This window comes from Eublepharis macularius, chromosome 10 (genome assembly GCF_028583425.1).
Source record: "Eublepharis macularius isolate TG4126 chromosome 10, MPM_Emac_v1.0, whole genome shotgun sequence".
Taxonomy (NCBI): domain Eukaryota; kingdom Metazoa; phylum Chordata; class Lepidosauria; order Squamata; family Eublepharidae; genus Eublepharis; species Eublepharis macularius.
The window spans coordinates 13,359,445-13,373,542 of record NC_072799.1 but is presented as its reverse complement, the minus strand read 5'-3'; the positions used below and the strand labels follow the sequence as shown (position 1 = coordinate 13,373,542).

Here is a 14,098-nt window from a genome sequence, read left to right as displayed (position 1 = left end):
TGGGTTTATTTAGCACTAACAGTGCGCTAGATGGGAAATGGCACAAAGATGTGCTGACACCTGGAGGGTGTCAGTTCTACAACAGCTAAAACAGGGGTGGAGCATTGACTATGGAGGAGGGCATATGAGACAGAGGAAGAGAGATAGCAATAGACGGGCCAGTAAGGTGAGTCTTGGGTGTTTCAGGAAACGTTTTGTTAAAGAAAGGTATTTGTGGGGAGGAAGAGAGGTTTGCAGCCGGTATGAGCCAGTGGAGTGTAATGTTTAGAATATCGGACCAGAACCTGAGAAACCCAGTATTAAGTCAAGAGGCTTGCTAAGTGATTTGGGTCAGTCACTGTTCCTCAGCCTAACCTACCTTGTTGTTGTGGAATAAGAAACGGGAGAAAGAGCCACGTAAGCTGTCCTGAGTTCCTTGGAGGAAAGCCAGGGTGTTTTGACATAGGATAATAGAGTGAAAGGGTTGGTGAATTGTAGGAGAGGGGTACAGGGAACAGTAACCCCTTCATTCAAGAGGGGTGTGTGAACTTCCTGCCCCCTGCTTTTAATGCATTTCTGCTGCGCTTGTAGTAATTCCCAAATTCCTGTCCCCTTGGTATACACACTCGGAACAGAAAATGCTATGTCAAGAGCCTCTTATTAATCAGGGTGCTCTGCTCTCAACTTGCTTCAACTTCTAATTATCCCCTCAATGTCCAGAAAATGATGCTTAAAAAGTGGTTAACTCAAGACAGAAATTGTATTGTCGAAGGCTTTCACGGCCGGAGAACGATGGTTGTTGTGGGTTTTCCGGGCTGTATTGCCATGGTCTTGGCATTGTAGTTCCTGACGTTTCGCCAGCAGCTGTGGCTGGCATCTTCAGAGGTGTAGCACCAAAAGACAGAGATCTCTCAGTGTCACAGTGTGGAAAAGATGTTGGCAGGTCATTTGTATGGGAAACCCACAACAACCATCAAGATAGAAAATTATATGAAAACCCCTAAGAGGAGGATGGGAAGGGAAGACAGCAGGATATATAGCCCGATCCCATCAGATCTTGGAAGCTAAGGAAAGTCGGCCCCAGTCAGAATGGATGGGAGACCACCAGAGAAGACTGGGCTCGCTCTGCAGAGGAAGGCCACGGCAAACCCCCTCTGCTTCTCACTTGCCTTGAAAGCCCCTTGCTGGGGTCGCTATGTTGGATGCAACTTGACGGCACGTAAGAATGTAAGAAGAAGACAGAAAGAAATCTTAAACTATAATGTACTTATAGTAAAACTGTAAAGAACTGAAAATGGCACTCTCTATATATTATTCTTGTCCCATGAAGCAACGTAACACCTGGAAGAGATTGGGGGGGGGGTTCTCTGAAGTCACGTGGTTTTTAAAGACTTCGGACAAGAGTGTGTATTCACTCTTGCAATATTTATAAGCCAGAGAAAAATCTAGTCAATACACAAAATCTTATTTAAAAGCAATAAAGCTACGCTCACTTATCATTCACCAGAACCACCGGCAGAATAGATTTCAAAAACCGGACTGCTTCTTGGAAGAGGCTTGCGGGTCATTCACACACCAATTTGCAAGGAAAAGATCCATAATTTTCTTGGTCCTCATTGAAACACGTGATAGTAGATAATATTCAGAAAAGCCCACAGAGGGGGGGGAAATGGCTGCTGATGGCGATAGCATGAAAAAAGCACCCCTAGGGACCTTTGCTGCGCTTTCAACTAGACTGGTGGGTCAGGCTACTTATTGTCATGATCCAGCATGAGCAAATCTGGATTTTTGTTCTCACCTTTGCAGGTCTTGGAAGAGAAGTCCAGGTAATACTGAGGTGCGCAGCTGTCGTACTGGCATTCACCAAACAGCAAGACTTTGGATGAGTCTCTGCAGGCAGTACAAGCAGTTCCTGAGTCACAGCTCAGACACGGACCACTGCAAGCTGGAAGGAGAGATAAGAACTTAGACCTGGACCAGTTCAGAGATCATGAGCGAGGAAGTCTCTGATGACACTTGTTTTGAACAAGCCGCTCTCTCTCATCTTCAGTGGCATCATCTGCTGTACGGCTATTCCTGCAACAGCCCATCATTCACTGTGCAATGGGATAGGCTTGGAAGGGGAACTCCTTGCGCCCAGCAGCGTTGACCAAACCATTAGTGGTCAGTGCAGCATGCTGGAGGTAGGGCTGCCATCCTCCAGGTGGCGTTTGGAGTTGTCCCAGAATTCCAACTGATCTCCAGATCACTTCCCCTGGGGAAAATGGCAACTATGGAGGGAAGGTTGTCAGGAATCATATCCCTACGGAGTTCCCTCTGCTTCCCAAATGCCACCCTCCCCAGGCTCTGCCACCAAATCTCCAGGAATTTCCCAAGTTGGAGATAGCAACCCTAGCTAGAGAGTAGAGATGAAGCTTGGCACCTCTCTGCACAGTTTGTGTGTAGGCCAGGAGAAATAAAGCCAGCGAAAACTGCTGGTCAAGTTTGGAGCCAGAGCGGCGTTGCAAAAATTTTAAAAAATGATCTTGCCTGATGATATGCCAGAGTTCTTCAGTGTTCAAAGCATTTCAGAGAGTCTCTTGGTGACCAGTTGCTATCAGAACCAACTCCATGAGATGTGGGTCGTGGTGAAGAGTGCCCTCAAGTCATAGCTGACTTATGGTGGCCCCTGGTGGGGTTTTCATGGCAAGAGACTAACAGAGGTGGTTTGCCATTGCCTGCCTCTACAACCCTGGTCTTCGTAAGCAGTCTCCCATCCAAATACTAAGGCCAACTCTGCTTAGCTTCTGAGATCTGACAAGATCAGGCTCACCTGGGCTATCCAGGTCAAGGCCCTTGAAATGTTAGAGGTCCATAATCTCTCACGGAGAGAGGGGGATGAACTGTATCTGTGGGGCTGGGGAGACTGCCTTCAGTCCTTTCCCCTTATGCCATTTTCCTGTCTTAAATCCCCCGCTCCAAGATGATATGTGTCCTTCAACTGAAAACCAGTGCACCTTTATCATTTCCCTGACAGAGTAAATAGCAGAGGAGAGGGCAGAGATTTTTGGAAAACTAGTACAGTTCATAAGTGAACCTTATGGAAGTCTCAGCAAGTCCTGACGATTGAAAATTGGCTCACAAAAATTTGGGATCATTTTATCTCTGAAAAATTGGCTGATAAGATTTATCAGGCAGAGCATTTTCCATATAATACAAATTTTGCGGAGAAGTGGTTTCCGTTTTTTGAGTATCTAGAAAGTAACAGTTCTCATCCAGGTCTAAAGTTCTTTCAGGTTTTAAAATATGTTTAAAATATTTGTAAATTTCTGTATTTCATCACTTTGCAAACTTTTTCATAGTTCTGTACTAGTTATCAACTCTCTCAGAAATTTTGTAATTATGAAAGTCTGACAGTTTGAAATTTTTGGAATGTTGTAATTTTGAAACTGGGAATTTTAAAAGTTTGGAATTTTGTAATTTGTTAGTTGTATTTTACATTGTACAAATTCTATTTAATCATTGTATGGAGAATAAGTATTATCAATAAAAATTATTTTTTAAAAAAACTGGTACAGTGAGGAAGTTTAACCCCTCCATCATAGCTTGGTTCAAATCCCTTCTCCCTGCAGCCCACTATCAAAACTGTCTAGAAAGTAGAGCAGAAGAGAACTCAGGGATATCAGCAGCAGTTAAAATCATGGCCTGTCCTGGGCCGTTTCCAGACGGCTTACCTGCCTCCGGAACGTCGCGCCATGTTGCGGGGAAAACGCAAAATACCGCGTTTTCCCTGCAACATGGCGCGACGTTCCGGAGGCAGGTAAGCCGTCTGGAAATGGCCCTTATCTTCCAGGTCACATCTAGTTTGACCCATATATTGTCACATTGCCAATAGTGAGAAGGTGAGATAAAATTTACTAGAGACAGATGAGGTTATCAATTGCCTCGATTGTGGTTGCACGCTTTTCTTTTGAGTTTTGTCTAGGAATGGCACAGATGATGTCTCTGGCATATCATGGCCTTTTAACTCACTGTACATCGTTAATCCTCCCTTCCGAGTGCATCTGTTTGTTTATTTGTCCATCTGTCTATCTGTGGACTGAGGTTGCAATTCCTGTATCAGAGGATGCAGGCGGCTGTATCCCAGGTAGCTTCTAGTCAAATATACCTATTGGTCTTTAAGGTGCAACATGATTCTTTCCTGTTTAGGTACTCTGAAGTAGTACAGAATGAGGTCTGGGTGAGTTGGGTTGCCAGCTTCAGGTTGGAGAATTCCTGGAGGTTTTAGGAGTAGAGCCTGTTCAGGGTGCAGTTTGGGGAGGGGAGGGACATCGGCAGGCCATGAAGTCCACCCTCCAAAGTCGCCTTTTTTCCTCCAGAGAACTGATTTCTCAGGCATGGAGATCAGTTGTAATTCCAGGAGATCTCCAGCCACCAACTGGAGGCTGGCAACCCTAGAATGTCTACCACATGCCTTTCAGTGAGAAGCTAAGATGATTAAAAGTATTAAAGTTTGTAAGACTGTGTTAAATGGGGGTTTGGGGTGTTCACGTCATGACACCCCAAAGACCAAGGCCTCTTCTGCATAAAGTTTCCCTCTTGAAAAGTGCACAAGCTGTTATCCACGGAGAGGCTGACATTATACCACCACTTTCCCCTCCCTTAATCCTCTGCCTAAAATCACTTATTTATCTCATTTTCTATGCGACTGCATCTGTCTCATTTCATCAATTCCAGAGGGGTGTCACAAGGCTTAATTAATTAAGATTTGCAACACGTCTAAGAAGATGTGTGGATTAACAGAGCAAAGAAATAGCTAATAATTAGACGTACGATGGGGTACATTTGCAAACTGCAAGATATACCAGTGACACATTATTCAAAATGACGGGGAAAAGACAGAATAAAATTTACAGTGTGAGCCAGTTAAGACAGCACTGCCTTTGCAGTGTTTTTATTAGCATTACTTGACATGAAACTTTTTTTTTTAAATGCTCTTTTTAGTGAATTAGTTTCAATGATGCACGTCTTGGTCCGTTACATAATGCACTTTTGCCAAAATTCTTGGATCAAGGAAGATTTTCATCCCTTTGAAGCCAATTCTCACATCTTTATTTTATTTCAGTATCTATCTTTCTCTTTCCCTGGGACTTGGAGTGGGCAGCAGATTCATAAAACATTCAAAAAATAGTTTTAGAAAAGTATTATGGAACATGCATCTACAGCATGCTAACTCACAGTTCTGGGTTGTTCTTGCAAATATATCCACAAGAAGTATCAATAAACCCACCATCATATTTGATTCTCTAGATTCAAATCTGTGCAATCCTAAACAGAGTTACTCCAGTATAAGCTAACTGATTTCAATGAGCTTAGACTGGAGTAACTCTGCTTAGGATTTCACTGTATCTCTCTCCAGTGGCTCTGTCCTAGCATTGCTACCTGGATTTCCTTTTTATTTCTTATTTACTTATACCCCACCTTTCCTGTAATGAGGACCAAAAGCAGTTTACAACATTGTTCTCTTTTCTTCCATTTTCTCACAACAACAAACCTGTGAGGTAGGTTAGGATGAAAGAAAGATATTGGCAAGCTTCCACTCAGTGAGCTTCCAGGGCAGAGTGGAGATTCAAACGTGGATCTCCCAGATCTTAGTCTGCCACTCTAATCACTATACCACATCGGCTTCCAAGCAGAAATGGTGGGGACTGAGCCTGTGATCTTCTGCATGCAAAGCAAGCATCTTCCCATGGAATTGTAGAACTTTTCCAGTAGCTGATGTAGCGTAGTGGTTAAGTGGCCGGGCTGCAAATCACCACTCTGCTGGTTCGAATCCCACTACTGCCATGAGCTCAGCAGGTGGCCTTGGTCGAGCCTCTCAGCTTCAGGTCCCCAGCTGTATTGTGGGGATAATAAGAACTGTTCACTGCACACAATATAGCTGGGGAGTTGGGGCTCAGTTGGGGCTGAGAGGAGTGGCAGTAATGAGATTCGAACTAGCAGAATGGTGATTCGCAGCCCAGCCACTTAACCACTATGCTACAGCTGCTCTCAGAATGAAACACGGGGCCAAACCAAATGAGACACTGGGAGTTCTGCACAAGCGCAACCAAGCATTAAGTTCTGCAGGGTATGCAAGGCAGAATTATTTCAACGGGCTTTTAACCAGCCATAATATATCATGGAATCTTTGCCACTTGGGGTTGTTTTTTTACAATTGGTTGTATTTGTGGGACCCCTTAATTGTAGTGATGTTTTTTTTTTAATTTTAATATATAATAACTATTGTTGCTTTTAATTGCTTTTAATGTTATAAACCACTTCAGTAGAAAAGAGCAAGAGTCCAGTAGCACCTATAAGACTTACAAAATTTATGGTTAGGGAATGAGCTTTCGTGACTCACTGCTCACTTCTTCAGATAAATTGCTTCAGGCCTTGTTCAAGGGAAAGGTGGTATAAAAGTCTAAAAATACAAGCCAGAGTGAGGAACCCTGATTTGGGCTGCAATCCAAGGATGGTTTAATTCTCCATGCTCCCTTCGTGCCATTTTCCCAACTGGAAAAGGCTCCATGGAGTTGCTGTTTGCCCCCTTAGGACAAACATATATGAACCCTATATACAATATCTCATTTGGCAAATCAGAAGCACGTGAATAACTGTGTCTCAAGGAAACACATACGTTTGCAATGTTGGTTCTCGTCCCTATAGTATCCCAGGTGACAGGCCAAGATGCAGGTGCCGGTGTGCGAAAGAACCAAGTTGGAATCACAGGACATGCATGAGGAAGGATCTCCGCTGCTGCAAGTTTTACATGAAGGGTGACACTCTGGAGGGAAAGACGGAATGGAAACAGGCATCTAAGACACAGTAAATGAGACACAAGAACTTCTGCATGTGGAGTCTCTGCTTAATAGCTGCTGTGGCATAGTCAGCGCAAGTGTCAGTCCTAGAGTGGCAGTCCCTGGCAGTTAGACCCCCAAGCCCCTCACAGCAAGCACACAGGTGCATTGGTTGAAGAAACTGTATTCAGAGATCTATTCAGTTCAGGTGTACACTCGTAGGTAGAAGTTGGCAGAAGTGATTGTTCAAACAATAGGACTACTGATTATAGGGGACGTTCTCCCGCCCTTTGGGCTGTTTGCATTCAGGTGGGAAAACCCAAAAAGTTACATGGGAACAGATTAGTTTAGTCTAGACAAAGCACAGAGTGGAATCATTCCCTCCTGTGAAAAAGATACATTTCAGTACACAGCTGCAGCTCCGGTCCAAGAAGTGAAAGCGCATATTTCTTAGAGATAACAAAGGGGCCACTGGCTCCTCTGGAAATTAGTATTAGACACCCTCAGGTGACTTATTTAAAATGCATAAAATACAGTATTTAACTTTGGCATTATATCAGTATAAGAATAAGATGTAGCGTAAGATGCAGAATACAATGATGGCACGGATGCTTATAACACTCTCAGTATAAGATGCAGAATGCAATAATGGCATGGATGCTTGCATACATGACAGTAAGCTCTCCTGGCAAGCAACCGAAGCAAATGTTTGAGGCAACTTGCTCAGGGGTATATTGATGCACTGCAGGAGTTTGACTTGCTCTCAGGCATCAGCAAGCAGCCAGAATCCGCCACGTGGTGGTACAAGCCTAGGAGTAAGTGGTTGCACCTTGCTTGGGGTGACAAAATATCTTGAACCAGCCCTTGGTGTGTATAGCATGTAGAACTAAAAGTACCACGACCAAATCTAGCCATGAAAGTTATTGAATGGTGTTCTTGAGCCACATTGGGCCACTCACTCTTTCTGTGCTTTAATTACCTGGCAGGATTGTTGCAAAGATCATTTGGGAGAAATGCCCCCCCACAAATATCCACAAGCAAAAGCATCCATTGACAGAATGGTCAGGCATGAAATTAGCCGGAACGCTTGTTCCTCTTGATTGCTACTCTCGATTTTTCAGCTGGTACTCACTTTTGCACATTCCATCATCTTTATAGTATCCCACGGGGCAGTCAGGCACACAGCCATCCTTCAGGAGCAAGTGACGGCTATTTTGACACTTCAAGCAAATGCTTCCTGTATCCTGGAGATCTGCCACACATTGCTGGCACAGAGGGTGACAGTCTGAAAGGAACAAAAGTCAGTGTATGAGGGACAGCAGATCACCAACCGCCAGTCAGCTTTCAAATGAGTCCCACTTAATAACAACAACAACATTCGATTTAACTTAATGCCCACTCAGAGCAGTTTACAAACTGTGTCATTATTATCCTCACAACAATCACCCTGTGAGGTGGGTAGGGCTGAGAGAGCTCCAAGAAGCTGCTACGGACCCAAGGTCACGCAGCTAGCTTAAAGCAGAGGAGTGGGGAATCAAACCTGGCTCTCCAAATTAGAGTCCTGCCGCTCTTAACCACTACACCAAACTGTATGACAATGGCAACCTTTAAATGTCTTGGTGCACAAGGACACACATATATCTAGATGCTCAGGAGAAGAAACAAAAATGCAACAGTGTGGTTTTATGGATTGTCTTCCTATTTATTACTGTGTTTAAATTCAATCATAATTTAAAATCACACACATATATAAGTTGCCACGTGTCCTTGTTAAGCTAATGATGGCAGGATAACAATCGCTTAAATTACTGCAATCCTAAAAACAATTTCCAGGGAATAATCCATTGAATGGACCTCAGGAGGATTCAGAACAGAGCTGCTTAGGATTGCTCTCTGCCTCTTGCATATTGTATTCTCTAAGGAGATCAAGGAACTGTATATGATGTTTTACCATTCCATCCTCACAACAACCATCTGAGGTTAGTGTCGGCAAGCTCCAGGTGAGGCCTGTAGATGTCCCAGAATTGCAATTGATCTCCAAAGATCATTTCCCCTGGAGAGAATGGCTGCTGTGGAGGGTGGCTTCTGTGGCATTATACCCCATTGAGGTCCCTCCCTCTTCCCAAACCCCACCCTCTCCAGGCTCCGCCCCCAAAATCTCCAGGAATTTCCAGACCTGGAGTTGGGAACCTTATAGGAAGTAAATCAAGCTGATTACTATCTTCACTGGTTTCGCCCAATCAAGTTCCAATTTCATATCCTACCATTAACTTTTTAAAAGACTAGCCCAAGGTTATGCACCATGCTTCACGGATGAGTAGGGGTTTGATTGAAACCACGTCTCCCTGAGCCACCACACTTGCTCTCACCTGAGCAATTATTTGTGTGACCAAAGTAACTACAAACTCAGTCCTCATGGATGCAGCAACCAACAATTGCTGTAACCACAGAGGTCTGGCGAAAGAGCTGCCATTACCCACAATGGACAAACCTGCACATTTAATAAGTCCATGCAGATGCATGTCACAGGATAACTGGAGTTCCTCATGTGGAAACAAAACACTTCTTGCACAAAGAAACCCTTCATTTTCATTGTTCATTTTAACAGCCACCTCTGAGATGTTTAAAAAGAGATGAGAGGCAAATTTCCAGACTCTACACAGTTCTACTTCCCAAATCTTCATCGTGCTTTTAATAATAGTAATAACAGTGCTTTTATATACCTGTCTTCTAGACAGATTAGTGCTGCTTAAAGTGGTGAACAAGGTCAGTGTTATTATTATCCCCACAATACAGCTGGGAAGCTGGGGCTGAGAGCAGTGGCTTTCCCAAGGCCACCTGCTGAGCTCATGGCAGTAGTGGGAGTCGAACCAGCGGAGTGCTGATTCACAGCCCAACCATTATACCACTATGCTACAGCAGCTCAAAACTGGGGCTGAGAGGAGTGGCTTACCCAAGGCCACCTGCTGAGCTCAGGGCAGTAATGGAGTCGAACCAGCAGAGTGATGATTTGCAACCCAACCACTTAACCACTATGCTACATAGGGTTGCCAGGGGAAGTTAATTAAACAAGAGAGAAAGAGAGAGCAGCAATAGTGCTCTAATTTAAAACCAAAAATAAAATAGCAGAATAATAACATTTGATTTATATACCGCCCTTCAGAACAACTTTAACACCCACTCAGAGCAATTTACAAAGTATGTTATTATTGTCCCTACAGCAATCACCCTGTGAGGCGGGTGAGGCTGAGAGAGCTCTGAGAGACATATGACTGACCCAAGGTCACCCAGCTGGCTTCAAGCAGAGTGGGGAATCAAACCCAGCTCTCCAGCATGTTCACCAGCACTCTAGTTTAAAACGAGCAATATAAGGACGAGAAGGAAAAATCAAACAGAGCAAGATGAATAACTCAGCAAGAGGCTTGGGGGTTTTCTTTTTCTTTCATCTTTGCATGATGCTTAAAAGACAGCAGATTCAACCCCAGCCAGATTTCTGTAAGGAGGCTGTTCAAAAATCCCAGCGCTGACTGGCATTGCTTCCAGGATGGAGGGCACGGAGACTGCGGCCTTTGGACTGACACATGCCAGACCTGCAAAGCTGCCTCCTGTCACCTGTGCCAGGTCTGCAGCCCTGCCGCACTCCCAAGGCAGTCGTCATCCCAGCCAGTAAGACAGGGGTAGAAATTACAGCAAGGACAGGCCATCCCATAGCTCTCTTTTTTCAGCAGCCCCCCCCCCCCCCGCAAATGGCTCCTGACCTTCCTCTGAACCGCAGGAGATTCAAAAGGTTTTAAAAGAGGTCTTTTGTCCGAGAGGCAGGGACAATGTAAAGGATCCTGAAAGTCAAATTAATTCTCATTACAGTGATTTAGAAAATTATAAGGGGAAATGATGGCTGTCTTGAAAGAAATGCCTTGATGCTGCTGCCTTCGACATACGGGGCTTGATGCCGAGGCCCCTCTTGAAGGCTAAATTTTCCATCCCTTTCTCTTTTTTGAAACTTTCACTGAAGATGGATGACAAGATACTGGAAAGCAGAAGCTGAAGTTTCAAAGGAAGCAGGGGCTCAGATTCCAATGGCAGAGAACGAACAAAGGCATCTATCTCAACACAGCCCAAATCCAGTCCAAAAGTGAAGCCTATTAAAGTCCTGCCGATTTCAGTTGGAGAAGTTTAAGAATATACTAAAAACTGATGGAAATATACTAAAAAGACAGAGCTGGGGAAGATCGCTCCTCAGAGGGTTTGTTAATTTCATCTTCGCCTCTGGGAAGGCTCTGTCAATTTCACCTCTCCTTTGAGACGATGAAATTAACAAACCCTCTGAGGACTGATGTTTGCTGACTCAGGGTCTTTTTAAACTACACTTCCCGGCTAACATTGTGTCTCCCTACACTTGAGCGTCCCATGTAAGATGTCTTTTGTAGAGAGACTCTGAGGCTGCTGACCAGAGAGGCTGATGGATAAACAGAATAGTCATGTTGCATACAGCATCTTCTTTCAATTGCATCTAGCTCACAAGCTGGCCCCTTATTTCAACCCCGCTGACCTAGCCACATTGATCCATACTACCATAACCTCCAGATTGGACTTCCAGGTGCTGTAAGTTCGAGGGGGCAGCCTCTACCTATAGACAAGGCTCTTCTTACTTTTTTGGTATCCCTGAAATGCTAGGACCCTACATGGTTGGAATAGCCCTGCTGTCTTTACTTTCTATTGCATAGGGCTGCCAAGCTCCCAGTGGCAACGGAAGATCCCTGCCCTAAGTTCATGTTGCCTACCATAGCTTCAAGTAACGGAAGGCATTTTTTAAAAAAAAAAAAAAACCTGTTGGTGTCACAAGCATGACAATGTCACTTCTGGGGAAAGCAGAGAGTAGTTCTGGGAATCTCTGAAATCTGTATGGCAACCATAGAGTTTCTGGCAATTCCTAGAGCTACCTGCTGTCACTTGTGGGTTTCGCCCAGAAGTGTCATCGTCACACTTTTGACACCACTCCACCCACCATATTCCTAACCCTAACCCTCCCATCAGTTGTCAGGATTAGCCTGGCATCCCTATGAGGAGGAAACACCAAACTCTATGGCAACCATAGAGTTTCTGGCAATTCCTAGAGCTACCTGCTGTCACTTGTGGGTTTCCCCAGAAATGTCATCGTCTCACTTTTGACACCACTCCATCCACCATATTCCTAACCCTAACCCTCCCATCAGTTGCCAGGATTGGCCTGGCATCCCTATTACAGAATGAGGAGGAAAAAACAAAGTCATAGTTTGCCAAGAACACCAAAAACCCTTCACCAGCCTTGGGCTACCTATCTGCTTCCAGGCTCAGTTCAACGTGCTGGTTATTATTTTTAAAGGCCTTCATGGCCTAGTTCCTTCATACATCTCCCATGTGCCAGTTGCATTCCTTAGATAACTTTCTTGTTGTACTGTCCTGTCTTAGGACTGTCTATACAGCAATAGTAGGCCATGGGCTTTCTCTGTGGTAAGTGGAATGGCCTATCAAGTGTGTAAGAGAGTGACTTCTCTGGCCACATTCAAGGAGTGCCAGTCAGTTCTATTTCAGTGAGAATTTAGAGAATGCTGAACTGTCTCAACAGATCTAGCTGTTTGTTTTTCATTTCTCTCTGTTTTCAAAACTCTGTGACTTGGATCCTATGACCCTGCTTCCCTCACACTTCTCTCTGGCCATTGCAGAGGCTTTCCTCCACTGCAGCACCTGCTTCCTCTGCTGCCAACTCTTCTGCAAGCCCAAGTGCTCTTCAAAGAACAAAGATCTTGTGCATGAGGAATTGCTAGCAGCAAAAGATGCAATTGCCACTGCAAAGGAAAACCTCTGCAGCAGCCAGAGAGAAGCATGAGAACGATAGCACCGGATCCGAGATTATACATTTTTAAAATCTGGGCGTTATTTCCAGGGCTCATTTCGAGGGGGAACGCACAAGAATGCAGTTCTGGCAGTTCCCCAAAGAGGTCACATGTCAGGTGGCCCCGCCCACCTGACTCTCAGCCATTTAGGACCCGTTTCGTCCTGGATTGGGGCCAAAACAGCCCAGATCGGGCCTCTGATGGGTGGTAGATCACTTTCCTGCTCAGCAGCGGCCCGATCCTGACCATTTGGGGCCCCTTTTTGGACATTTTCAGCCCCTTTTGCCATTTTGGGCCCAATTTCGGCCCTGAATGGCCAGGATTGGGTCCAAAACAGCTAGGATAGGTGATGTCAGGGGTGTGTGGCACATGCAAATAAGTTATGCGAATGACACATTTCTGGTGATGTCGTGGCATATGCTAATGAGTTATGCTAATGAGTTCCTCCAGCTCTTTTTCTGCGAAATGACCCCTGGTTATTTCTATCTGTTAATGCACTTCTATGTTTTGCATCCTTGCAACTTGGTGGTGGTGGAATGTGCCATCACGTCACTGCTGACTTATCGCGACCTCACGGCAGGAGACGAACGGAGGTGGTTTGCCATTGTCTGCCTCTGCGACCTTGCTCTTTGTTGGAGGTCTCCCATCTAATTTCTAACCAAGGCTGACCCTGCTTAGCTTCTGAGATCTGACGAGATCTCTTGCCTGGGCTATCCAGGTCAGGACCCTTGCAACTTATAGTTGCAATTTTAGCTAACTTTAGTCCAAGGAAATAAGAGGAAGCAATACAAATATTTTTAAATAACTATCAATAAAAAGATGTTAGCTGCCAACAATCCCAGCCATAAAATTTATAACGTATAGTTTTTCTGTCCAGCAGAGGCAGCTCGCGTACCGGACCAGGTGGTGCCACCATCAGGTATTAAGGCTGTCAAGACTGTTGCCATCTCTGTCTATTTAATTACACTTCTCTCCCCCAAAAGATACCTGTTTTAAATTTGCTGATGTGCTGAATGCTCTTTGATGTCAGTTTGACTTTGCAGCCTGCAAGCTTGTGCCCCTGCAAGTACCCATAATTGAGCAATTCCATTCTGGGGGGGAAACATCTCTCTATAGCCTATACTTCTGCTTTGACTATGTGGACATTACAAAACGAGTTTGCACACACCATTGATCTCTCCAGGAGAGAAAAATGAGAGAAGAAAAGGCAGGTAGTGAATTGGATGGACCAGGGGGAACGTGATGGAGGGAAGGGAGAGTGGTACAGAAACTGCTTTAGATGTTTCACTGCAGCCTTTCGCTGAGCCCCCTAAAAATGAATACAAAGTTCTCTTTAATGTTTCTAGCTACCTTCCATGCCGATATATTCTATTTTTCTTCACCAGTCACAGAGAAACAAACGGGAAATCCATTTGATAGTTTGTTTAG

General features: G+C 44.6%; 1 protein-coding gene across 1 annotated transcript in view; it reads right to left on the bottom strand.

Annotated features, from left to right (window-relative positions):
* Positions 1-14,098, bottom strand: part of FRAS1 (Fraser extracellular matrix complex subunit 1) — a 217,964-nt gene that overhangs the window by 125,006 nt on the left and 78,860 nt on the right. Inside the window, exons 15-17 of the mRNA XM_054990228.1 lie at positions 7,930-8,082; positions 6,638-6,784; positions 1,778-1,924 (exon numbers count right to left, since the gene is read on the bottom strand). Coding sequence (XP_054846203.1) covers positions 1,778-1,924; positions 6,638-6,784; positions 7,930-8,082 — 447 coding nt within the window. The remainder of the gene's footprint in view (positions 1-1,777; positions 1,925-6,637; positions 6,785-7,929; positions 8,083-14,098) is intronic.